General features: G+C 32.4%; 1 protein-coding gene across 1 annotated transcript in view; it reads left to right on the forward strand.

The window, feature by feature from the left end:
* The window catches only part of Delta (neurogenic locus protein delta), a 135,987-nt gene that overhangs the window by 94,782 nt on the left and 15,894 nt on the right, over positions 1-25,311 (forward strand). Inside the window, exon 5 of the mRNA XM_067758299.1 lies at positions 9,539-9,593. Coding sequence (XP_067614400.1) covers positions 9,539-9,593 — 55 coding nt within the window. The remainder of the gene's footprint in view (positions 1-9,538; positions 9,594-25,311) is intronic.

The raw sequence follows: 25,311 nt of genomic DNA on the forward strand, positions 1-25,311 counted from the left end.
CGCCAAACTTCTTGCTTTTACTGCGCATCTCTCTCTCATCGCATACTCTTAACATCAGCATACCTTGAGGCATACATGCGATTCTTTAGTGTGCGCTTAGCTAACCATATATATATTCACTTTCAGATGCAGAAATTGCTAAGCCACACAGAGCGCGCCCGGTCTTCGTCGTCCTTGCACATTAACTTCAAGCGAACTTCAGTGCTAAATCAACCGCCTGCCAAACGCTGACCATGTTTTGGCCTTATAAAGTTGGATGTAACTATGTACGTTTCTGTTACTTTGGTTTTTTTTTTGGTCCAACCACTTAAGAACTTATAATGCCAATTGCTCTACAATATTATGCATTATTTCCTTTAAGCACTTGCCTTGAAGCTTCAAAGAGGGCGCAGCAAGGCGATGAACAACAGCGTCTACTAGTTGAAATGGGTGAGGAAAATTAAAAAGCGAATGCGCGTATTTCATTGGAAAATCTCAGTACATACATATGGTTAGTGTATATTCGCAGTCAAGCCAAAGGAAGGTAGGAATCTATCAGCGGCAGAGTAGGCTAAACAAATGCTTTTATTTTTTGACTTAAGTCTCTTGGTTAGCCAAAGTCAGGGGAAAAAAACGAAAAAGAATATGCGCGCACGTTTTTGTGATTTTTTAGCAATTTTACTGTTTCGCACCCGCAGTCCAGTATACTTTGGCCTGCTCAAGGAAAGACGCAAACTTTGGTGTGGCTCAAAAAAATATAGACTGTAGGAGCCAATCGAAAAGAAACAGTGTAACTATCTGTATACAATAAAGACTCGGATAAACGGTCTCCAAGTTTCATTCTAAATATCGGAATACAATTTGAGGGTATGCCTACGTCCCGATCGCCATAGGCAAGATGATGCATAGACGTCGAATGCTTTGTTCACTTTTCGTGAACTCGAAAAAAGTACTTCGAATCCACATAACAACTTGCTAGTGTGTGAAGTACGTCTTTAGAAACAAAACTAGTAAACGTGGTCTTTGAAGCAGCTACTAACTAAAACGAGCGTCCGTTTCTGCCAACGAAATAATGGACGGTAGTACCGGGAGGTTACTTATACAGTAGGAACTTAAGTGCAGGTTAAAGTACCACACTGACAATTTGAAACTTCGATGCTTTCACCTCTGAAAAAAAAAACAACTCTTGCGTCCATCCGTACAAGCTTTACTGTACTGTGCTTTGCTGCCATCGAATTGCGAATCAATGCTATTGTCGGTTTTTACTATTAATTCGCCCCCTTTAATGTATCAATAGCAAAGCAAGGAATGATCTCGGTACTCTGTTTGTGGCTGCGACAACGAAAATTCCGCAGATTTCACGAGAATTCACGTTCATGAAATACTCTTCTTTTTCACGATTTTTCGTTTGTTTTCTTCTGTTTCAGCTTAGCGCATCCTTTAGGTTTGCTTTGTGTGGTGCTCTTGAATGAATTGTGGGTTGTCTGTGTTCCTATTTGTGATCTGCTCCCTCTCCGCTACAAATGCTATGAATTTTCAAAGTCAAACGACGCGTAGGTAATTCATGATTTACGACAAACGAGCCCTTTTGGTATGAAAGTGAGCGAGTGCAGCGACGGGTTGTGAGCAGTGACGCAACATTTCGAGCTGTGTATGGGTGTATGTTTACCTACAAAACTTCCATATTTATTGCTGTGCGCCCTCTTACACCCTGTCTGTAATCAATTCTTAAGTTTTTTCACCTTTTTCTTTTACTTTGCAAAAACATGGTTACCGTATATTTCTGTGCTTTTGGTTGCTGGTGCTTGCAACAGAGGCCACCGCGCAGACAAACATACATATCTAAACACATATACAAATTTGGCATCATCGTACAATACTATGTATTTAGCGCTCACAAGAAGTTAGTCGCCTCTTTAACTGGTTACTACGCCGGCCGGCTGGCTGGCTGATCGTCTACAGATCGATCGACTCACCAACTCGTCGTCTAACTGACTGGAGTTTGTTTGATTGTCTTAAAGGCTTGGGAATCGCGCTTTTTATTTTGACCATGAGATTATTTCATTTTCTGTGTTTCCTTTTTTCTGCAAACATACCATGATCAGTATTGGTATCGATGGTTATTTTTGTTGTTGTTGTATATTTATTTTTAGGGCTTTTTTAGCGCTAGCTACCTTCTTGCTTTTACACGTCATTGAATATTTAGCTTTGCAAAGGAAATTGTCTGTCTGTGTGTGTGTCTGTGCTATGCTAAGAAAAATTCTTTAGCTGCGAGTGTGCAGTAGAGGTGTGAGAATTTGGTTAGCGATAGTTGTAGATTTAATTATAAACATACATGTTTATGATGAAATATATTTGTGTATTAATAAATTTTCAACTTTGTAACATATTTTTGTGTTGGTACTTTGATTTGATAAATTTTGGTACATATAATATATATATATATATATATATATATTGGAATCGACACTGATGATGGCACAACGCCGAAACCGGGTTGTATCAAAACCAAATTTGACAAGGGATGACGGAAAATCGTTCCAATATACATCAGTTCCCGATTTATCCTAAAATGTTCCTGATTTGAACACGGCGCAATATCGAAAATGCCCAAAAAATATCCCGAGTTGAAATAGTTCTTAAATTACCCCTACAACGGCCCGGGAATTATCAGGAAACATTTAAAAAAAAAAGGGCCAAATGATCTTGAGGTGGTCCTAAAATAATCCTTGAAACTATTCCGCTATTATCCATTAAATCAGAAAATGATCGATCATTAAATGGTCCCCAATTGATCCTGAAACAGTGCCGAAGTGATTCCTGAAATGATCAAAACATATCGAAAATGTTCTGGAAATAGTCCCGAAATTATCAGAGGAACAATTCCGAATTAATCCTAAAACTGTTTCGAATTGGCTCTTGAAACAATTATGTAATTTTCACGAAACATTTCTACAATAACCTGCAAATACTGCCGAACTGATCACGAACCATTTCCAAAATAACCTGGAAATAAAGCCAATGATCTTGAAATAATGCAAAAATTATTGCGACAGCAGTCCAGTCAGTTCCTGAATGATCTTGAGATAATCTTTAAAACAATGACAAAATCAGTCCGCAAATTACCACAAAAGCTACCTCGAGTTGAGCCGGAAATATTTCCGCATTAACTCCAGCAAGAATCCTGGATTACTAACGAAAAATTTCCAAAATAATCAAAAAAAGTCCTAAAATGATCCCTAAAACAATTCCGCAAATATTTAATTGAGATAGTGCGGACTCAGTGACAACCCTCTTTAAGTTGATTTCACTTTCAAATTAGTTTCTCTTTAAAATTAGATGATGTATATGCATAATATTGACATTTGATCGCTGTTGAAATTACCAATGAAATCATGTTCTTTTGACAGAAAAGGATCTGTCATTCTTACAGTATATTGTTAAGTTCAGTTCAGCAGTTGCTCTTCTTTATAAATTACTAAACAAATTTGTTGCTTTGACGAAAAACTAGGTTGAATTAATTAATTTCAGTGAATGTCTGTTAATTCCACGACAACAAAGCCAATTTGTTGATTATGCTAGCGTTATATCTTTCGGTACAGTCTAAAGCACAAATTTTTAGCTATTGATATTAGAAAAAGAGTTACAAAGTTTGTACACGGCGATGGTTACTAGGGCATGCTTCTCAATTTCACTACTTCATCATATAGCTTTTCGGGTGCTCAACTTTGAACTCGAATGCACCTGTATTCATATGTGTGTTCAGGCAGATACCTCTATTCAGTTAGACGTTTGAATACTCTGCTGAACGCTTTGTAATTTGTCTCTAACTTTTGCTCTTTTGCTGCTTTTCCAAAGTTTAAGGTACACACATAATATGTGCTTTTAATTCCACATTGTGTGGAAAAATTTAGGGCGCGTTCAACAGAACTTGATCATTGGCATTGGATTTATAACACTGCTTTATTAAACATGTATTTGCAATGTGATTAAAACCTCGTTAAATCAAAATGTGTAAAAAGTGAGAAACAGCATGTTTTACTCAGCAATTCAGGCACAATTTAAAAAGTGAGAAAATCAAGTTTTACATAGACATTAAAATACAACAAATGACATCAAAATCTGAATAAATAACATGCTGCATTGTAAATGAAAATGTACAAAACAGAAGAAAAAATATATATTTTTACGTTGAAATACACCAAATAAAACTGAGATCTCATAAATAAAAAAAAAATAATAATGTAAGGCGCGATAACCTCCGAAGAGATCTAAGGCCGAGCTTCTCTTCCAATTTGCGTCGTGCTCCTCATGACTTTCCCTACAAATTGGCCGGACGGGACCTACATGTTTTATGCCGACTCCGAACGGCATCTGCAAGGCAGATGAGTTTTCACTGGAAGCTGTTCATGGCAGAAATACACTCGGACTTGCCCGGGGTGCGAACCCAGGGCATACGGTGTGGCAGGCGGAGCACGGTACCATCACACCACGATGGCCGCCGAGATCTCATACAAACAATAAAATAAAGCTAAAACAACATGTTGTTCCTAAAACACCAGAAATCTCATTTAACTGCAATCAATTATGCAAATAAATAAATAACATTAATGAAAAAAGAAAAACAAAAAAGTATATATCAGATACAAATGTACATTTTGTACTTATATATATATGGGGTATTCCATCCCATTTCGACCAATTTTGAACCCAACCCCTTTAGAATTGGCTGAAAGTTTTTCTTCTTTTTCTAGCTTACGAAAGACGTTTTTCAGAATTTTTTCAAATTTTTTCATCCAACTCAAAAAAAGTTATGAATTTTAAAAAAACACCGTTTTTGTTTTCAAAATGCTATAACTTTTTCAAAAATTGACCGTTTGGGATTTTTTTTTTTAATTTTTTTTTAATTTACTTTTCGGAAAAAATACAAACAAATTTTTTAAGTTTTTTTTTTTTGTAATTTTTCAGTTTTTCGAGATTTTTCGAATTTCGCCATTTTTTTTCTCATAAAAAACTTCAATCAATTCTGCAATCATCCCCACTAATCCCGGAGTGGGCCAATTTTTTTTTTTTTTTATTTAGTTGAAAAAAAAAAACTTTAAAAATTTGTTTTTATTTTTTCCGAAAAGTACATTTAAAAACAAATTTAAAAAAAAAAGATCCCAAACGGTCAATTTTTGAAAAAGTTATAGCATTTTGAAAAAAACACCGTTTTTTTTTTTTTTAATTCATAACTTATTTTGAGTTGGACACCGTTTTTGTTTTCAAAATGCTATAACTTTTTCAAAAATTTACCGTTTGGGATTTTTTTTTTTAAATTTGTTTTAAAAAAGATCCCAAACGGTCAATTTTTGAAAAAGTTATAGCATTTTGAAAACAAAAACGGTGTTTTTTAAAAATTCATAACTTTTTTTGAGTTGGATGAAAAAATTTGAAAAAATTCTGAAAAACGTCTTTCGTAAGCTAGAAAAAGAAGAAAAACTTTCAGCCAATTCTAAAGGGGTCGGGTTCAAAATTGGTCGAAATGGGATGGAATACCACATATACACCTATAAGCATTAAAATTCCGTACTAAACTACATGTCATAAAAAACAAATTAGAGTATAAAAATATACACAACTATCAGATACTTTGATAATCTGCACCACAGGAAATCAAAGAAGACAAACATAAGCCACACTCTAATGTGAGAAAAGCAAACAAATATGCAAATTACAACAAATGCTATATACCATAAACACTTAAATATCAATGTGACTACTTTGGTTGTACAAAAGAAAAAACCCATCAAACAATTTTTTTTCTAAAAATCTTTTTTTATAAAAGTCAAACACCTGCAGATGCAGATCCGCGACGCTAGACAGCATAAGCGCCTAACTAAATGTTGTATTGATGATGTATCTGCGCGCCAATTGCAAATGCATCCAAATGCTGTGCTATGCTATGCGCGCATACAATTAAAACTAAAAAGTTGTTAAACTGGCCGATTGAAGATGCTGCAATAAAACAATACCAGACGCCAAGCGGAGTGTGCTAGGAAATTATTTGATAGTTTGAGCTTTTGTAGTAGTTGCAATGCAATTGTTGTTGCTATTGATGCGCTGATGTCAATGCTTTTCAACACCCTCGCAACACCTCTACTCCTGTGTAAAGCTATAAAAGAAATACTAGCAACAAACAATAAGAAAAAGACACACTTGAAAGCAATAAAAGAAAATATTAATTGCAAGGTACCTCTCGCTATCTGTTTTGGAGAGCGACAACGACAACGTCGACGACCTACACCTTCGCATTTTTAGTTAGTATATTTCTTTTAGCATTCAACTTTCTATTTTCCATAGCTGTTGTGAGCGGCCGACACCATCTACGCCAACGCTGATGTCCCATCAATGCTCTGCAATATTTTTCCTAATATTTTTTATGTGTGTATAACCGATTAGTTGGGTGTTTTATATTGTGTTTCAATGAAGCATGCATACTACAGTCACTCGCAGTTAAAAGCGGCCAATAATAATGTTAATGGTACATTTCTTCAAGGCTGTTCTCCTGGCAATGGAATTCATGGATGCGACGTTAGCGAAGAACCTTCGCCGAATCAAAAAAGTAATGGGTCGATATTTTGCCGCTAATTGTGCGCTAATTAGTTGCGAAGAGAAAGAGTTTTTAGCGTTTTTCCAAGTGCTTTTTTTTTTTTGAATGATTCGCTAAGTTCATGAAGTTACAAGCACCCTCGTAATTTTATTGTGTATAAGTCGCTTATTAGTTGCGAAAAGAAAAAGTGTGTCACTCTCTCACGTGAACCTAGCTAGGAACTAAAAAATCAGCGCATAGAAAAGCGCGACATATATTTTCTCTTCGCAACTAATTAGCGCATAATTTTCGACATAATACCGTACGGCGAAGGTGTGAATTTTGAATCTTAACTCCTGCCTTTTGCGATGCTTCAACTAGTAAAGCCACGCATGTGCCAGTACGATTTTCCATATTGCCTTTTGCTTTCAAATAAAGCTTTTAAAGATTCGGAACAATAGAAGAATACGAATTTCAGAAAAATGTTCCATTCTCATTCGCAGTGAATGTATGCAACAATTGGAGTTGGTCATTAAGCTTTGAAAAAAGTATTAAAAACTTCTTTTTATTTGAAAACTCATCACTTTGATGATACATTGCTGTTGTTGTTTTCCATCTAGTGTAACATTGTGTCTGATTTTTCAACAGAAAAGGCATAAAGCAACAGACAGTAACTAATGTGGAATTGGATTTTTATTGTCTTGTCGCAAAAGTCATAGAAGTACAGACAATTCACACTTGTGACGTGAAAACAAAGGCACTAAAAGTAATGAGAATATGCACATACGTAAAATGCTATGCAGCGGAATAAATTGATAATTTTTTTTATTTGGCTGGACGTTAAGTTTTACGATCCTTGCTAGAAGATATTTGAACAACACTTGCCTTTACTTTGGCTAATGAAGTGTTAATAACGAGCTTTTATGGAAGACAACTATGAGGAAAATTTACAATGAAAGCCATAGAGGGCAGTTTTGTATAATTTTGATGGGTTCAAATTAAAAAATGGCAGGGGGTTGTACTGAAAAAAAAAAGATATTTACCAAAAAAAAAAAAAATATGAGTAAAATTAATGCGACAAAACACCACCAGCGCCATCTAATTGAAAGAAAAAAGCTTATGAAATCAATCGAATTACGTGTCAATACAACCGAAATATCTGTCAATTTTATACATTCCAAATAGCTGGTAAATCAACTTAATTGTTGATTCTGAATTAACTGTTTTAACTATAAAAAAAAAATGATCATCTTATATAAGAAAAAGCTCTTCACTGATAAATTATTACATAACAATATTGACGAGAATTGTTAAAACAACAGATTTCCGTCAACATTAGAATAACAGTGAAAGCTTTAATATGACAGAGGTTTCTTTAGCACCATGGTCATAAAAATAAAGTAGTTGATGCTTTTGCATAATTCTCGCAGTTTTTCGCTGTTGAAATGGCCAATGAAACCAGTTATTTTAACAAAAAAAAACTAAATTTAATTGATTTTTACAAAATATTGTCAACTTTACCTATAGTTTCTCTTCTTCTGAATAGACCCAGAAAATCTGTTCTTTTTACAGAAAAATCATTTAGAATAATTGAGAATCTGTAATTTTCACAGTGTATTGCTATTATATTATCTTTTTTGTTGCTATGCCTTTTATACACAATTTTTTACAATATATATATATATATATATTTTTTTTTTTTTTTCAAAAAACTGTGATCGCCAACGTTTTTACAACAGTGTTTTTGAAAAAAAAAATATATATATTTTTTGGGTTTTGGAGAGTGTTTTGGTCGAAAAATTGACCCTTTAGCAATTTTTTTTTCGCAGGCTCGAAAATTATATTTTTGGGAATGCGTAGTGGAACCTTTTTTCCTGAGCCCAAATCCCATCGAAAAATAGATGGCGCGATATCGGTTAATAAATCGATCCAGTCTAATATGTATATGTATGTTTTTTAATCCAAGTTGTGTGGAATATTAACAGGCGCTTCAACGGAACTTAGTAACATTGAATTTTTAGTAGTGCTTTATTAGCAATGCTGCCCCTCTTCACGACATTCGGTTTCTTTGTCGAAAGCAAACTAAAAATTGGTGGCTGTGTCGTGCTGCATCAACTATATTCCTGTTTGATCTAAACGCTGTTCTGGTAAATAGATTTCGATTGAAGTCATCTGAAAAATATTTTTTTTATACAACTCAACAGTGTTGATGTAACAACGCTTAAGCCAACAATTTTGCAACATGTTATTTAACCATGTTATTTTCTGAAAGGTTACGATTGACAGTTAAATTTTTCTGACCAAACTCATAGTTCAGCACATCTCGTTTACTTCCAATTTTTATTAGTACGTTAAAATTGTAACAAAGTATACTGCGGCCACCTTATAGAATCCTGATGTGTTTAAGCTTTTATTCCAATGAAATATTAGTCCTCATTAAATAAGTAATATTTCATACTAACATTTGAAGACCTTATTATTTCTTCTTCCGCCACTTTTTTACATTTTTCCGGAAGGCAGCAAGTAGTTGCTACGTGTTGATGCAACATGTTGCTAAACATTTATTAGGCAGTTTACACTTCTGGGGTAAAAAAAAAAAAACAACTGACTAAAGGCCTCTTGTGACCCCTTAATCTTTCAGTGCAAATAAAAAATAACTCAGACATTCTGGACTATAATTATATTCAGCGAAAAAGATAATTAGGTAGTGCGTTTTCTCAAAAATACAAGGTTACTCTGTTTTGTTGGATTATGTAATTGTTGAGATTTTAATACATACTCCCTGATGAAGACGCAAAAATGTATCGAAACGCGTAGGAGAATAAAAACGTTAAACGAGGAGGGTAATAAAAAAGTTTACTGAATTCATTTTTCTACTCTTTAAGATTTGTATTTAAGTTTAATTTCAAATAATTTCTTACTAAAACCTTTTTGATTTATCTATCTACAAATCCATTACTCATAAACGTATTTTCCCTCTCATTACAGCTGAATGCACGAAAGGCTGTGAACATGGTCATTGCGACAAACCCAATCAATGCATGTAAGTATCTATTTTTAAAAATTTATTATATTTACACGAATACTATTTTGCTTAATATGAATATTACATCAACAAATTATTAGCTAGTAATTTCTTAATAACCACACGAATTAATTTAAATAAAACACGCCCGCACACTCATACTTCGCAATATGTGCTGTTGTATGTGTGTGTGTGGTGCGCTAACACCATACGCTCTACCACCCACTCATTTAAATGCATTAGCAACAATAACAACAAAAACAACGCAACAAATATTTTTCACGCTATATAGCAAGCAATTTTTAGAGCTTCTTTCTTTGTTTATTGTGTCTATTTCAAAATCTTTGTTTTTTTTTCTATGTGATTTCATTCATGGGCGATGAGGGATCCTCTGACTGACTGGTAGTTGACTGGTAGTTGACTGGCTAGTTAGTTGGTTGTGAATACTATGTCGTTGTCTCATTTGTATCATCAGTGGCGACCCACTCATTCACTCACATAGGAGCTACTAGCTAGCGCGCCATTCACACACTTCACTCACCCCGCTAAACAGTACGTCAGTCAGTTCACATTAGCTTGCAGCTAATTAAAATTAGTTTTGCACGTACGCTGCATTGGAGGTGCTGTTGGTGCAGTGCGGTGTATTGTTATTGTTATTAGGCTACTGTTTGCGATGGCATATGTTTTTTTTTTTTTTGTATTTTTTGCTGATACCGCTTGACAATTCGCGCGCGTCTGCTAAAAACTATCCAATTTTTTTTCTTCTGTTTTTTAGTTTAGATTTTTACTCATCTCCAATGATGTGAAGGTGTCGCCGCAAGCACAGAAATTTTTTGTTTGCTTGTTTTTTTTTCTTCAATTTATTTCTGCGCTCATTTTTCTGCGCCTTAGTTTCAAATTTAATTTCATGCAACATCGAAGTAATTTTTTGCATTGCAAGTACCTTCTCAAATCGGCATGTTATATGTAACTTTGCCCGCCAAGCAAACACTCCCAAGCTTTGGCGTTGGTGGCATTTGTTTCGGCAGCGCACAAAGTCAGCAGTTGAAACATCATCACTGTGTGCGCATTTGCTGACTCCAACTGACACACCTTGTGTTGTTGCTATTTAATCGTTGGTATTATTTTGCATTCCATATGCGCCCGACCACACTTATTTTGCTAATTTATTTATTTGTTTTCTTTTTTTTTTTGGTTTGCTTACAATAATTATTTTTCTTGTTGCCAACTTTTAGTGCCACATCGCCCTTTTTTGTTGTTGTCTTACATAGTTGTGGCATATATTTCCCATTTAGAAGTTTTTTTTAATCCATTAAAAGGGCGTATGACGTTTGCATACAGCCTGACTCAAATGGCGCTTGATTTGTTTTGATGTGTATAACAGGCATTCCATGTTAATTCGCGCAGGTTTTGATTTGATAATTTTTTTCGTGTAAGTAGTATTGAAAAAATTTACTGAAAAGTAATTTGGTAAACTATTTTTTTGAGAAATATTAAAAAAAAAAAGCCAGAGTCCCTTTTCATTTTAAACAAAAAAATTAATCAAAAAAGTTCAAAATTTTGTCCAGTTTTTTCCTTTTTGCTAAAAAAAAAACAATTTTTTCTGCTAAAAACAAATTAAAAAAATAAAACTAGTACAGTAGTCGCTCTCAAATTAGAACCTTCAGTAATTAGAATGTCCAGAAATTAGAATCAACTTTTTCAATACATTACACGATCTGAAATTAGAATCGAAAATTCTAATTTATGAGCTTATTTTGTTTTTTTGTTGCAAAATAGATATAAAAAGAGGAATCCCTAATTTATTCATGCTACGCTCGGTAGTCGTTGTATTTTCGTCGCGGCTCTGTACCTATTTTGTTAGTTTTTGTGTGAAATTCGATACGTGTTTGGCATTATTTGTTTAAAAGTTGAAGTAATTCGCTGAAATGCCAAATAAACGTAAAAAACATACTTTGTCCTTGGAAACCAAAGTTCGGATCTTGGAAAATCTTGACAAAGGTGTTCAAGGGAGGCGGTTAGCCCTAGAATTTGATGTGGCGCCATCTGCAATCAGCTATATCAAATAGAATAAATCATTAATTTTAAACGCTGTTTCATGAGGCTAATAAAATTCATTGCACATCGCTTAATATTAGTTATGAAGTTTTTGATTCATTTTTGGCTTTTTTAGTGTATTTCTGTCGATCTTTTATGTACTTTTAATAAAAAATTATATATACTGTAATTGGAGTTTTTGTTTTTGGATCTTTTCTCTATTTATCGTATATATACATACATATACGTATGTATATTTAATAAAAAAAACCATGTGATATATATTGTACTGGATTGTTATTTATGTTTTCTCGTTTTTATACTCAGTTGAGCAGAGCTCACAGAGTATATTAACTTTGATTGGATGACGGTTGGTTGTACAGGTATAAAGGAATCTAGATAGATATAGACTTCCATATATCAAAATCATCAGTAGTTATCGAAAAAAAATTCGATTGAGCCATGTCCGTCCGTCCGTCCGTCTGTCCGTTAACACGATAACTTGAGTAAATTTTGAGGTATCTTGATGAAATTCGGTATGTAGGTTCCTGGGCACTCATCTCAGATCGCTATTTAAAATGAACGATATCGGACAATAACCACGCCCACTTTTTCGATATCGAAAATTTCGAAAAATCGAAAAAGTGCGATAATTCACTACCAAATACGGTTTAAGCGATGAAACTTGGTAGGTGAGTTGAACTTATAACGCAGAATAGAAAACTAGTAAAATTTTGGACAATGGGCGTGGCACCGCCCACTTTTAAAAGAAGGTAATTTAGAAGTTTTTCAAGCTGTAATTTGGCAGTCGTTGAAGATATCATGATGAAATTTGGCAGGAACGTTACTCTTATTACTATATGTCTGCTTAATAAAAATTAGCAAAATCGCCACGCCCACTTTTTAAAAAAAAATTTTTTTTAATTCAAATTTTAAAAGAAAAGTTAATATCTTTACAATATATAAGTAAATTATGTCAACATTCAACTCCAGTAATGATATGGTGCAACAAAATACAAAAATATAAGAAAATTTCAAAATGGGCGTGGCTCCGCCCTTTTTCATTTAATTTGTCTAGGATACTTTTAATGCCATAAGTCGAACAAAAATTTACCAATCCTTGTGAAATTTGGTAGAGGCTTAGATTCTAGGACGATAACTGTTTTCTGTGAAAAAGGGCGAAATTGGTTTGAAGCCACGCCCAGTTTTTATACACAGTCGACCGTCTCCTTCCGCTCGGCCGATAACACGATAACTTGAGCAAAAATCGATATATCTTTACTAAACTCAGTTCACGTACTTATCTGAACTCACTTTGTATTGGTGTAAAAAATGGACGAAATCCGAATATGACCACGCCCCCTTTTTCGATATCGAAAATTACGAAAAATGAAAAAAATGCCATAATTATATACCAAATACGAAAAAAGGGATGAAACATGGTAATTGTATTGGTCTGTTGACGCAAAATATAACTTTAGAAAAAAACGTGGTAAAATGGGTGTGACACCTACCATATTAAGTAGAAGAAAATGAAAAAGTTTTGCAGGGCGAAATCAAAAGCCCTTGGAATCTTGGAAGGAATACTGTTCGTGGTATTACATATATAAATGAATTAGCGGTACCCGACAGATGATGTTCTGGAATCACCCTGGTCCACATTTTGGTCGATATCTCGAAAACGCCTTCACATATAGAACTAAGGCCCACTCCCTTTTAAAATACTCATTAACACCTTTTATTTGATACCCATATCGTACAAACAAATTCTAGAGTCACCCCTGGCCCATCTTTATGGCGACATCTCGAAAAGGCATCCACCTATAGAACTAAGGCCCACTCCCTTTTAAAATACTCATGAACACCTTTCATTTGATACCCATATCGTACAAAAAAATTCGAGAGTCACCCCTGGCCCACCTTTATGGCGATATCTTGAAAAGGCGTCCACCTATAAAACTAAGGCCCACGCCCTTTTAAAATACTCATTAACACCTTTCATTTGATACCCATATCGTACAAACGCATTCTAGAGTCAACCCTGGTTCACTTTTATAACGATATTCCGAAAAGGCGTCCACCTATAGAACTAAGGCCCACTCCCTTTTAAAATACTCATTAACACCTTTCATTTGATACCCATATAGTACAAACAAATTCTAGAGTCACCCCTGGTCCATCTTTATGGCGATATCTCGAAAAGGCGTCCACATATAGAACTAAGGCCCACGCCCTCTTAAAATACTCATTAACACCTTTCATTTGATACTCATATCGTACAAACAAATTCTAGAGTCCCCCCTGGTCCATCTTTATGACGATATCTCGAAAAGGCGACCATCTATAGAACTTAGTCCCACGCCCTTTTAAAATACTCATTAATACCTTTCATTTGATACCCATATCATACAAAATAAATTCTAGAGTCACCCCTGGTCCACCTTTATGGCGATATCTCGAAAAGGCGTCCACCTATAGAGCTTAGGCCCACTCCCTTTTAAAATTATCATTAACACATTTCATTTGATACCCATATCGTACAAACAAATTCTAGAGTCAGGCCTGGTCCACCTGTATGGCGATATCCCTAAATGGCCCACTTCCTCTTAAAATACTCTTTAATACCTTCCATTTGATACACATGTCATACAAACACATTCCAGGGTTACCCTAGGTTCTTTTTACAACATGGTGATTTTCCCTTACTTTGTCTCCACAGCTCTCAACTGAGTATGTAATGTTCGGTTACACCCGAACTTAGCCTTCCTTACTTGTTATGAATAAAATTGAATAAGACAAAATTTCATTGTAGTTTTTTACAGCAAATTGACTTAATTTTTAAGGTTTTATGCAAATAAAAAAACGTCCAGGAATTAGATCTTTTCAGCAATTAGATTCACCCTAAAAACGAAGTGGTCTAATTTGTGAGCGTCTACTGTATTGAAAAAAAAAAAGAAACTAAAATTTATTTCAACTTTCATAATTCAAGTGACGAAAGTTTTGTGTCGTTATATTATGAAAAATTTTTAAAATATATTTTCAAACAAAATTTTAATTTATAACGTTTAAAAATATTAAAAACTTATAGTTAATTAAATTTTTTTTTAATTACATATGTTTAGTAAATTTTTTTTAAAAGTATTTAAAAAAAATTATTTTTATCATATATAAAAAAAAGCTCCTAAAACTTTAAAAAAAATCTGTAATGTTAAACAAGTTTATTTTACGAAACATTTAAAAAAAAAGATTAACAGTAAAAAAAGATAAAAAAGAACTTTTGAATTATCATTTCATAATTTCTTGTGAAATGACAAACTATGTTGAGAAAAATTTGTTAAAAATATTACAAAAAAAAATCGTTTTATTACCATAACAGAGGAGGGGGAAAAAGGAAAATTTTGTTCTGGGGACAAATGTTTTTTTTTTTTGAACAGTAAAAAAATTTCTTATCCCATATTAGATAAAAAAAACTCAAGCATATGAAAAATCATTAAAGTTATGTTGTTTAAAAATTTTTCTAACAGAAAAGTAACAATTTTTTATACGTATAAAAAAATAATTTTACCAGAAAACCGTGCTAAAAATGTTTTTAAACAAAATTTCATTTCATTTCAAAGGAAGAAAAAAAATTAAAAATTGGTAATGAAATTTTTTAATTTTATTTTCTTTTCCCATGATACATAAGTTTACCTTCTCCCATCTCATATTAGATTCGTTCGTACGATTTCGTTATTTTTTCCAAGAAATAAAAATTTTTTTTATGTTTTTATATATTTTTAACTGAGCTCCAAGTTACAAATTTATAACATAAATATAAGGTTTTTTTTAAGTTTTTATATATTGTTAACTAATAGCGAAGTAGCAAAAGATAAAGAAATGTACGAGTTAAATGTATGGAAATTTGCCTAGCCCAATTTTTAATATTTTTTTTACATTTTTGCAAATTTTGTTCTTTTCATTTTAAATTTTTTTTAATAGAAAGATAAAAATTGCGTATTGTGTCCAAAAAAATATATATCTATGTATATAAAATTATTTTTTCCAATTTCGAATTTTTTTGGTTTAAATTTTTGTACTTTTTTTTATAAGAAAACAAGAAAAAAAATATTCAACGGAAGTTAAGTTAAATTTTTTATAACACTTTTTTAAATAAAACTATTAAATTCTTTTTGGGTTTGAATTTTCATATTTTTTGATAACAAAAACTGAGAGTAGGAAAACGAAGCCAACGTAAAGCTAAATTGACAAATTTTCAGCTTCTTGCAAACAAATAAATTATAAAAATGTTAATGTTAACACATCTAAATTTTCTACAGTCATTACATAAGTTTATAGCGAGTCTATATGCAATCCAAGCAGTCAAAAACCAATACATATTTCTTTGTCATGGAATGCTCCACATATTTTGAATGGTTTTTGTATATTTTTTTCCCTTTGCATATTTTAACATCAAAAAACTCGCTAATGTCTCGTAAGCTGTGTGAAGACCACAAGAATTCAGCTGTAAAGTGGCCTGGAAAGCACATCCAACCACACTGCTGCGCGTTCGCCCTACCTGCCACTCACACCAGAACTTGTACAAATATCTATTTAGTTATCGCTGGCTTAGCTTGGAGTAACTGTTTAGTTAAGCTGTCTATTTGATTTACTCCACCATCAAATATCTGCGCCCACCCTAAAGCAGCAATAAATGTCTTTGTCCCCACCACAAACACCGCAAAAATAACTGTTTATCTTTATGTGCTTCATCCAGAGCCAAATCACATTTTGCATTTTTTCTTTCCGGTTTTTGTTTTTTTTTTATATATATATATTTTGCGCTGCACCTGCAATAGGATGAGGCCAACGCTGCAGTAAATTTTTTTAACAATCTTTTATTTTTTTCTATTTAGATACTGCATTCTAGTATTAAATTTGGTTTTTTTTTTATATTAAATTTGAATTTCTTCTACTTCATTTTATTAAGTTTTTTTGTTTGTGATATCTTCAATTTCATTTAAAGTTTTGCATTACAATTCCAGGGCGAATACTTTTGGGCTGCATATTTGTATGTGGATATTTTTATGTACTGTATGTCTGCTTACTATTCAAACCAAACAACAACAACAGCAAAATAATAATCTAAAGAACATAGTTAACAAAAAAATTGAATTACAAATTTTTCCCACATTTTATGCCTGAAGCGTCGTCGTAAGGCAACGGCAAAATATTTATGTCTATAGTATGTGCCACGACTTTGCGCCGTTCATTGCCTGCTTTCTAGCAATATTATTAAAAATCAGTTTTTGTTTTGTATTCATGTGTCTGCGTTTGCCTGTCACCAATATATGAATTTTCAGTGTTTTTTTTTTCTTTTTTATGTTTTTTTTTTTTTTTTGTTCCTTCTGCTCAGGTGAAAGAATACACTTTGCTGAATTAACAGTTTTTTTCATACTTGAAGCATTCTTATTTGTCATATTATATGGTTTTTGTTTTTGTTGTTAGCAGTCGTCGGCACTCATATTTACGATTTTCTCAAATAAATCAAGTTCAGCGCTCAGCTGAGTGAAATTTATCGTGTGACAATAGCGGTTGTACTGTTTGGGTTTGAACTTTTTTCCTCTATTTTTCCGTCACGCATTCAGTTTGAAAATTATGCACAAGGCATGTTTTTATCTTCATTTTTTGTATTAATGCTTACTTTCTGCATTTATTTTCGTTTTATTGCCATATCTTCTAGGAGGTGGCATCGGGAAGCTTCGCAACATATAGCCACTTCAGTTGTTTCTAGCAACATCAACAAAGCCTAAATTTCTAAGTCCCTAAATAATAGCCTCATCGTAGTATGCGCTGCCTGCAACAAAATATAGAAAAATTTAATTTGTCAGCAACATGTTTTTGACAAACTATACACCAAAATGTCGTAACATATGTCAAGTGCCTTGAAGATATGTAATACCAATTCAGAAAAGCAGCAGTTGCTTTGGCCGCCCACTGAGTGTATCAGAGCTGGGCTACCCCAAATAAAATAAAGACCTAACCATTGTCATACTCACTCCGATATAGGCGGATGGTTTTTGTCGGCCATGATTCGATTGTATAGTGTTTGCGATTAACCTCGCGAATGAGCAATGAGCAGAAGTGTTGCCTCCCGTGAAAGAAGAAACGTTATTGGTACCTGGATAACAGTTTGTTTTTGGAATTTAACTTATATTTTAATTATAATTTGTTTATTCATAAGAAGCTGGTCTGATCTAGTTTATGTGGGGTGCGAATAAAACAAAGTTTTTTCCACCTTGCAGCCCAACGTTTCGCTAAGATTTTCTTAGCATCTTCTGGGGCGGGAACTGAAGATGGTGGATTATCACATTAATAAATAAAAACAATTTTAAACAAAAAATACTTATACTATGTACAAACACACACCAAATTGGCTATTTATACCATTTGGGAAATTTATTACGCAATTTGTCATATAATAAATTGTAATAATAAATTGTCAATTGCGTAATAAATTGTTTCAAACTGCAAATGCAACCTTGTAAAGTGTGTTTATTGAGTAGATTTAAACGTCAGTTACGCATGGCTCAACTATATCGTTGCCTCATTTCATCAGCTGATTTAATTTTTGTCATTTCACTGAATTTGGGATTGTTAAAAGAAGATGCGAAATTAAAAATAAAACCAAAACATTGAACACATTTTCTTACAACCCACAAAAATTTCAAAGTTTTGTTTTCATTCCATTCCATTCGCCTAATACCAACACGCATATTTTTGACAGTCTGAACAAAGGTATGTTGTTGCTGTAGAGATGAGCCAACCAGCTATCAAATTACTATTATGTAAGCTAAATTGAGTTGTATGAACACCACTCAATTTAAATCGAAATTGCCTCAATTTATTGTTCTGTTTGAACATAGTATTAAAAGCAAACAATGTCGATACCAACATTAGTGGTACACTTGTCATCATCAATTAATTGTTTTATTATTTAATTGTTTGATTGCTTTTGACTTTTCTGTTGTCATTTCAATGTAAATGTTGAATACTCTGAAACAATTTAAATTTCTAGCAACATGTTGCTAAGCGCCTGCGTGAAATTTTTTTGTAAAAACTGTTACTGCTACTGAATCTCGTAAGTAATGTTCTTTACAGCGAATCTGATACTTTTGCCCTGTTTCAATAACTTTCGATAATTAACATTCTAGCAACATAGTGGCAAGTGTCATTAAAATCGCCTTATTTCAACAAACTTACTAGGTTTAATTTTGTAGATAGAAGTTAGTGTTGCTGATTGCGGTAATTAAGATCGCAGATGTTGCTGCAACATTTCGAACATTCAGGCATATAGTCTAAATACCTTAAGTTGCTAGCGACATTCCACTCAGCTAAGCAGTTTGCCATTTGACTTATGTCATTGAGGGATGTTGACCTAGTTCTCTGAAAAAAGTTTGATAAACCCATGATCAAGGTAATCAGCTACCTATGTTTGTACCACATTTCAATCAAATCGGTTAGTTAGTTTCGGATAACTCACCAAACAATCATTTGACACGAGAGTCCTATGTACCATAGATTAGCAACATGTTGCCTAGTGTTATTTTCCATATGTGCAAATGCTATATATTTAAGAATGTCCTCTCTTCAAATGATTTTTGCTCTTCTTATAAATTGCCAATTAATTTTCTGAAAATTTATTTCAAGACTCATGTTACCCAACATCCTACCAATCCTTACAATAAGTTATCAAATAAATTCAAGTAACGATTTTTTTAAGGAACATGTTTCTTAGCTAGAAATTTGATAATTTCTAGAGCAATGCTAACTCACTGTTGCTGTTTCTAAGCCTTAGTATGCTCTGTTTTACTCATCTTGAATCGCCATTTTTATAGACCAGCAACATATTGCTAAACTAGTTTTCTAAATAATTCATCATATAATCACATAATCATAAATCAAAAATTGTCACAATTTCTTTCCTTAATACATATTTAGCATGCGCAAAGCAAAAATACAGTATGTTGCGCCAACTGCATTCATACGCCCAACAACAACTTACCAATATTAGTTCAGCCAAGCGGCAGCTGATTTTTTCTAAAGGCTACTGTTAGCAAATCAACACTCTTACTGTAGTAGCCAATACAATACGACTGACTATAAATAACGCTTATGATATTGAATTAAAGGTAGTACCCAACAGTAGTAATGACTACTGCAATAAAAAAAGAAGAAGAAAACTTAAGCCGGCGCACCTTGTTTCGTGCGCAACATTTGTTTTCATTCTACCTAAAACAGTTGAATTCATTGCAAAAATTTTTAAGTTAGCTTCAAATATTTCAAGCTCTCTAAAAATAATAATGATGATGGCGGCAGGTGAATTTTTGCTATGAGTTTTATTGACAATATTAATAACAATAAAACAACAACAAATATGGCATTAAATATACGCAACAGACAAAGCATAAACACCGAAATGGTTGAAATGGAATAACTTGTATACATTTTGTATAGAGAAGTTTATGTGAAGAGTGTGTGTGTGACATGCAACAATTATTTAGTATATTTATATGCTTGCCGCATTTGTTATTGTGTTAGTAGCCGCAAACTCTGAGGGTCTTCTCAATACACGCAAAGATACATCTATGTGATTGTGTGTATCTTTCAACGGTAATTGTGACAAAGTTGACAGCAGCAGCAATACAGCAACACGTTGATGGACACAAAGGAGAATAACAAAACACAACAAAATGACTATAATGTTGTATGTTGCTGGCGACTGTTAGCCGGCTGCAGCTATCAATAAAATATGCCATACACTTAAGTACAACTGTATACGCATTTATGTCAGTCACTCGTATAAAGGCCGTGACACAATGACATTTTTCATATAGATGCGTTTAACACAAGCTTATGCATTCCAATAACATCGCCACAATCAACCAAGATGTTGCGTTTGTAAATATGAAGGAACTTCACACTTGGCAATTGAAGGTTATTACGCCTTGTCCACTCAAATACAAAATTTCGCGAAGCACTGTTGTAAACATTCTCCCTATACCACAAAAATAATTGCTAACATATTTTGTGTCGTAATCGATTGCTATATTGCAGTTTTTAATTGCGAAAAATGGTAGAAAATTTACCAACCAGTGCGAAAAATAATTTCACTTGCAAAGTGTGCCAACACCCTTAGCCAAAGCAAATGTCAAATTCTTCTTCTTATGATTTGGTTGGAACAAATTTGGTGAGATGGCTACTTTTCAATATCAGATGGCGCCAGTGTCGCTTATTCTACCGTTCGCCATAAAAATACATGCAATCTACTCGTAATGCATAAGCTTGTGTTAAACCCATCTATATGAAAAACTGCTTATGTGTCGGAGCTGTAACTTTAAAATTTTTTCTTTGCTCTTTCAGTTTTTTAATAATTTTCTTGATAACTTATATCTGTTGTTGTTTATAAAGATGCGCAACAATGTGATGTTGTTGCAGTAGAAAAGCCCATAAGCAAGCGGCAACAAAGACTTGTGTAAAAACATGTTCATAAGGCAGCTGACAGTGTGCGCTGGTGTGTTTGTGGCAGTCAGTTGCTAATTACCTCGAGTATTTAAGCCAAGTTAGTAGTGCTTGCAACTGCCATACTAGTTTATTTTCCTAATTTTTGGGTATTTCTTGCATTAAACTATATTTTTTGGTGTTTCTGTACTTTTGTATTTTCTTTTTCATCGAATGTTGGTTGTAATGTGTAGTAATTAATTTTGAGCTCTCTACATGTGAATACAAAAATATAAATATCTATAGTTATAATGACAAATGAAATTACAAACATTTTTAATTTATATGTAATTTATTTAGAAGCTAAAGTAAAATAATTTAAAAAAAGATTTAGAACCTTCGACAAAAAAAAATTGATACAGTTAAAAATCAAAATACAAAATGGAAAATAAAATATGGAAAACTAACAGAAAACCAATAAATGGAAAATAGATTTCAAATATTAACAAAGGCAAAATGTAGTTATGTATGTCAAATTAAAAAATTTAGCACTAAAACTATTTCTTAAAAAATAGTAGAAAAAGAGTAACAAAATTTTAAATGAAATTAAAAAAAATCAAAAGAAAATAAACATTAAAAACCAAAAATATAGTACTACAAAAAATAAAAGTCATAAACAAAAGCGAAAACCTTAAACGAAATAGCCAAAAAAAAATAAACGCACTAGCAATCAGAAATAATAAACTATAATAAAACAAGTAAAAGTTATTATAACAAAAAATTACGAAAATCTAACAAAAAAGTATAAAAAACTTAATAAAAGAAATTAAAAGAAATAAAAATTTTTTTTGCAAAAAAATTTTAAGTAAGCAGAAATGTACGAAAGAGTAAAAAATAAAAGAAAGTAAAAAATATAAAAAGAAGAAATAGTTAAAAATAAAAACAAAGAAGGCAATAAATAAATAGCAAATAAAAACAAAAACAAAAAAACCACCAAAAGTAAAATTCATTAAACAATAAAAAACCAAATAATTCAGAAATAATAAAAAATAAAGTAAATAACAAAAAAAATATAAATGAAAAAAATGTTTTTAATTTCATAATTTATCTATTAAAAATTTTTGTATTCGTTTTTGTATTTATGTAAGTTTGTATTATGTAAGTTCCAGAAATCGGTCGGCCACCGTGGTGTGATGGTAGCGTGCTCCGCCTATCACACCGTATGCCCTGGGTTCAACTCCCGGGCAAAGCAACATCAAAATTTTAGAAATAAGATTTTTCAATTAGAAGAAAATTTTTCTAAGCGGGGTCGCCCCTCGGCAGTGTTTGGCAAGCACTCCGGGTGTATTTCTGCCATGAAAAGCTCTCAGTGAAAACTCATCTGCTTTGCAGATGCCGTTCGGAGTCGGCATAAAACATGTAGGTCCCGTCCGGCCAATTTGTAGGGAAAATCAAGAGGAGCACGACGCAAATTGGAAGAGAAGCTCGGCCTTAGATCTCTTCGGAGGTTATCGCGCCTTACATTTATTTTTTTATTTAAGTTCCAGAAATCAGAAAATATAAAAAAAATATACAAAAAAATAATGCAACTAATAAAGTAATAATGCAATAAATTAAAAAAAAAAATTAATTATTAAACACAAGAATTTAATAGTAGTAGCGCGAACGTTGAGGGTATAAAAAAGAAATTGCAGAAACAAAAAATTAAATAAAAAATAATAAAGCTTTAGATCATGTAAAAATAAAAAAAACGATAAAAACATTAAACAATAGTAAACATCAATATATAATAAACAGCAAATAAAAGAGTGGAAAAATAGAAGAAACGCAATAGACAAAAAGTAAAAAAAAAAACAATGAAGTAAAAAATAAAAAATATTAAAAATAGAAAACAGAATAGTAAAAAACATAAAAAACAAAAAAATTTAATAAACATTAAAAAAAACACAATGATAAAACAATACGAAAAATGTAAAAGTAAAAATCAATAAGCAATATAATAAAAAAGAAATAATATAATAATATAAAAACAAAAATAAAAAAATAAAAAAAATAAATAAATGCATTCAAAAATTATAATATAAAAAAATACAAAATAAAAAACAAAAAAAAATCTTACATTTTAAAAATATACATATATGTACATATATAAAAAACGGAAAGTAAAAATCCATGAACAATAAAAAATAACAAAGGCAATCAATTAAAAAAGGATAACAAAAAAGATAGAAAAACATTAAAAAATCAGACGCAATTAAAACAAACGAAAAAAAGTAAATAAAAAAAAGAACAACTAAAAAATTATGACAAAAAAATATAAAATCTAAACAGTTAAATGAAATATTTTAAATAAGTTATAAATAGTCTAAATAAGACATTGTTATACTTTTCAGGCTTGCATGCAGTTTGTACAATTAAATTTAATTTTATTACTAAATTCCAAAACTTTTGCATAAAAAGCGTAATAAAACTTAAGTTTGTGGAAATGTTTGCCAAAGCCTATCATTACTTTGTGCTTCTACTTTCCTGAGAATTAACAACAAAGCAAATAGCTTGTACACGTTTTATGTAAGCGGCGTGTGTATGTGAGTGTTAAAAGCAATTTACAAAGTCACAACTTGGAAAATTAAAATATTAGCATTGAAGCACGAAAGTATGCTTTCAATTGAATAGCAAGGCTTGTCAACTTCTTGTTCGCCTGTTTGTGGGTGAACGCTGCCAAAATGCAGACTAAAAACACTAAAAGCAAAGTTTATGCAGTTAACTTGGCAAATATTACAGTCCAGTGTTGTAAACGCATAAGCTATAAAATTGAAATTAGTTTTCTTTGGAAAAATGTTTGAGAACCCAACACGTACTTAAATGCAAATAACTGAAATAAAGCGCAACAAAAAAGAAAAAAAAACAACAAGAGCACCTACCTTAATGCAGTTTAGCTACACTCAACTATTCAATTGCGCTATTATTATTATTTTTTTTTTGTTTGTTTCGTTTTTAAACCTTTTTTATTGTTGTATTGCATTACATAAAACCTCATACCTTTATGAATACGCGCATACACGTTCTTGTTTTTTTTTTTCTTTTATTGTTATGCCATTTGTTTACGTTATTGGTGCTTTTTCAATGTTGCTCATTCTGTTTATTCTTTGTTATAGTTCTTGTGGTTGTTGTTAAAAAATACGTGTAATGTACTCAGTTAATGTGTGGGAATGTTTTAATAATTCTACACGCATCCACGTGAAATACGTAAATAACTGCACATGTATATATATCTACTAAATTGTATATTTGTATGTACGTATATCTGTATATTCATATAGCACAAGTAATGAACAGTGTTATGGCCACAAAACACGCACATTAATAGCAGCAACACCTTTTTTCAATAACTGATAGCTTGAGTGTTGTTAACAAGTAAAATAGCATAATAATATATTGAAATTGCATGAATTACTTGCATATCAGTAAATTCTCATAAAGGCTACTAACTTGCTAGGGTAGTGATGTCATGCTCATTCTGAGCGAGTGTTAATAAAAATGCTTGCATACGCCTTGTCGCGTTGCTCGTTAATAAACGACCTGCAACGATTTTACTCTTACCAACACAGTCACAGCTTCAATTTTGGTAACAACTGTTTTAAACATTTAAAAAATTATATCTCTTAAGCCCTGCTAAGTTTCAACGTAGTAGCCCATGTTAAATTAACAACAAAGAACAAAGAATATCTCTCAAATAAAGTGCTCAAACATAGCTCACTTTCAAAGTACATTGCGCACTACCAATGCGTAATCACCGCCCACCGCGCCTAACATTAGTAAAATCCACGCATGCAACTCATATTGTAAATACATACAAACACGCAATTTTATTTGTTTTTAAACATGTTACATGCTTGGTAATATTGATTTTTCGCATATCAACTACTTTATGAGCGCATTTCCAGGGCAAGAAGAAGCCTCTACGCGCCTGCTTCCCATGTACCTTGCGTTGCCTTCGAACAAACTGCTACGCCCTCGCCATTTCAACTATTCCCATTTACATTAGCATTTTTATTGTATTTCGCTGAATTGAAAATGAATTATTGGTAATTGATTTTTAGGTGAAGGCCCTTTTCTTTCTAACGAGCGCATACAAATTCTATTAGGCAAGGCAAAACATAATTCTCAACATATTTTTGTTGTAAATATATACTTGGCTGTTGTTCAACTAGTGGTTGTTTTA

Source organism: Eurosta solidaginis, chromosome 1 (assembly GCF_040869045.1).
Source record: "Eurosta solidaginis isolate ZX-2024a chromosome 1, ASM4086904v1, whole genome shotgun sequence".
In the NCBI taxonomy this organism is placed as follows: domain Eukaryota; kingdom Metazoa; phylum Arthropoda; class Insecta; order Diptera; family Tephritidae; genus Eurosta; species Eurosta solidaginis.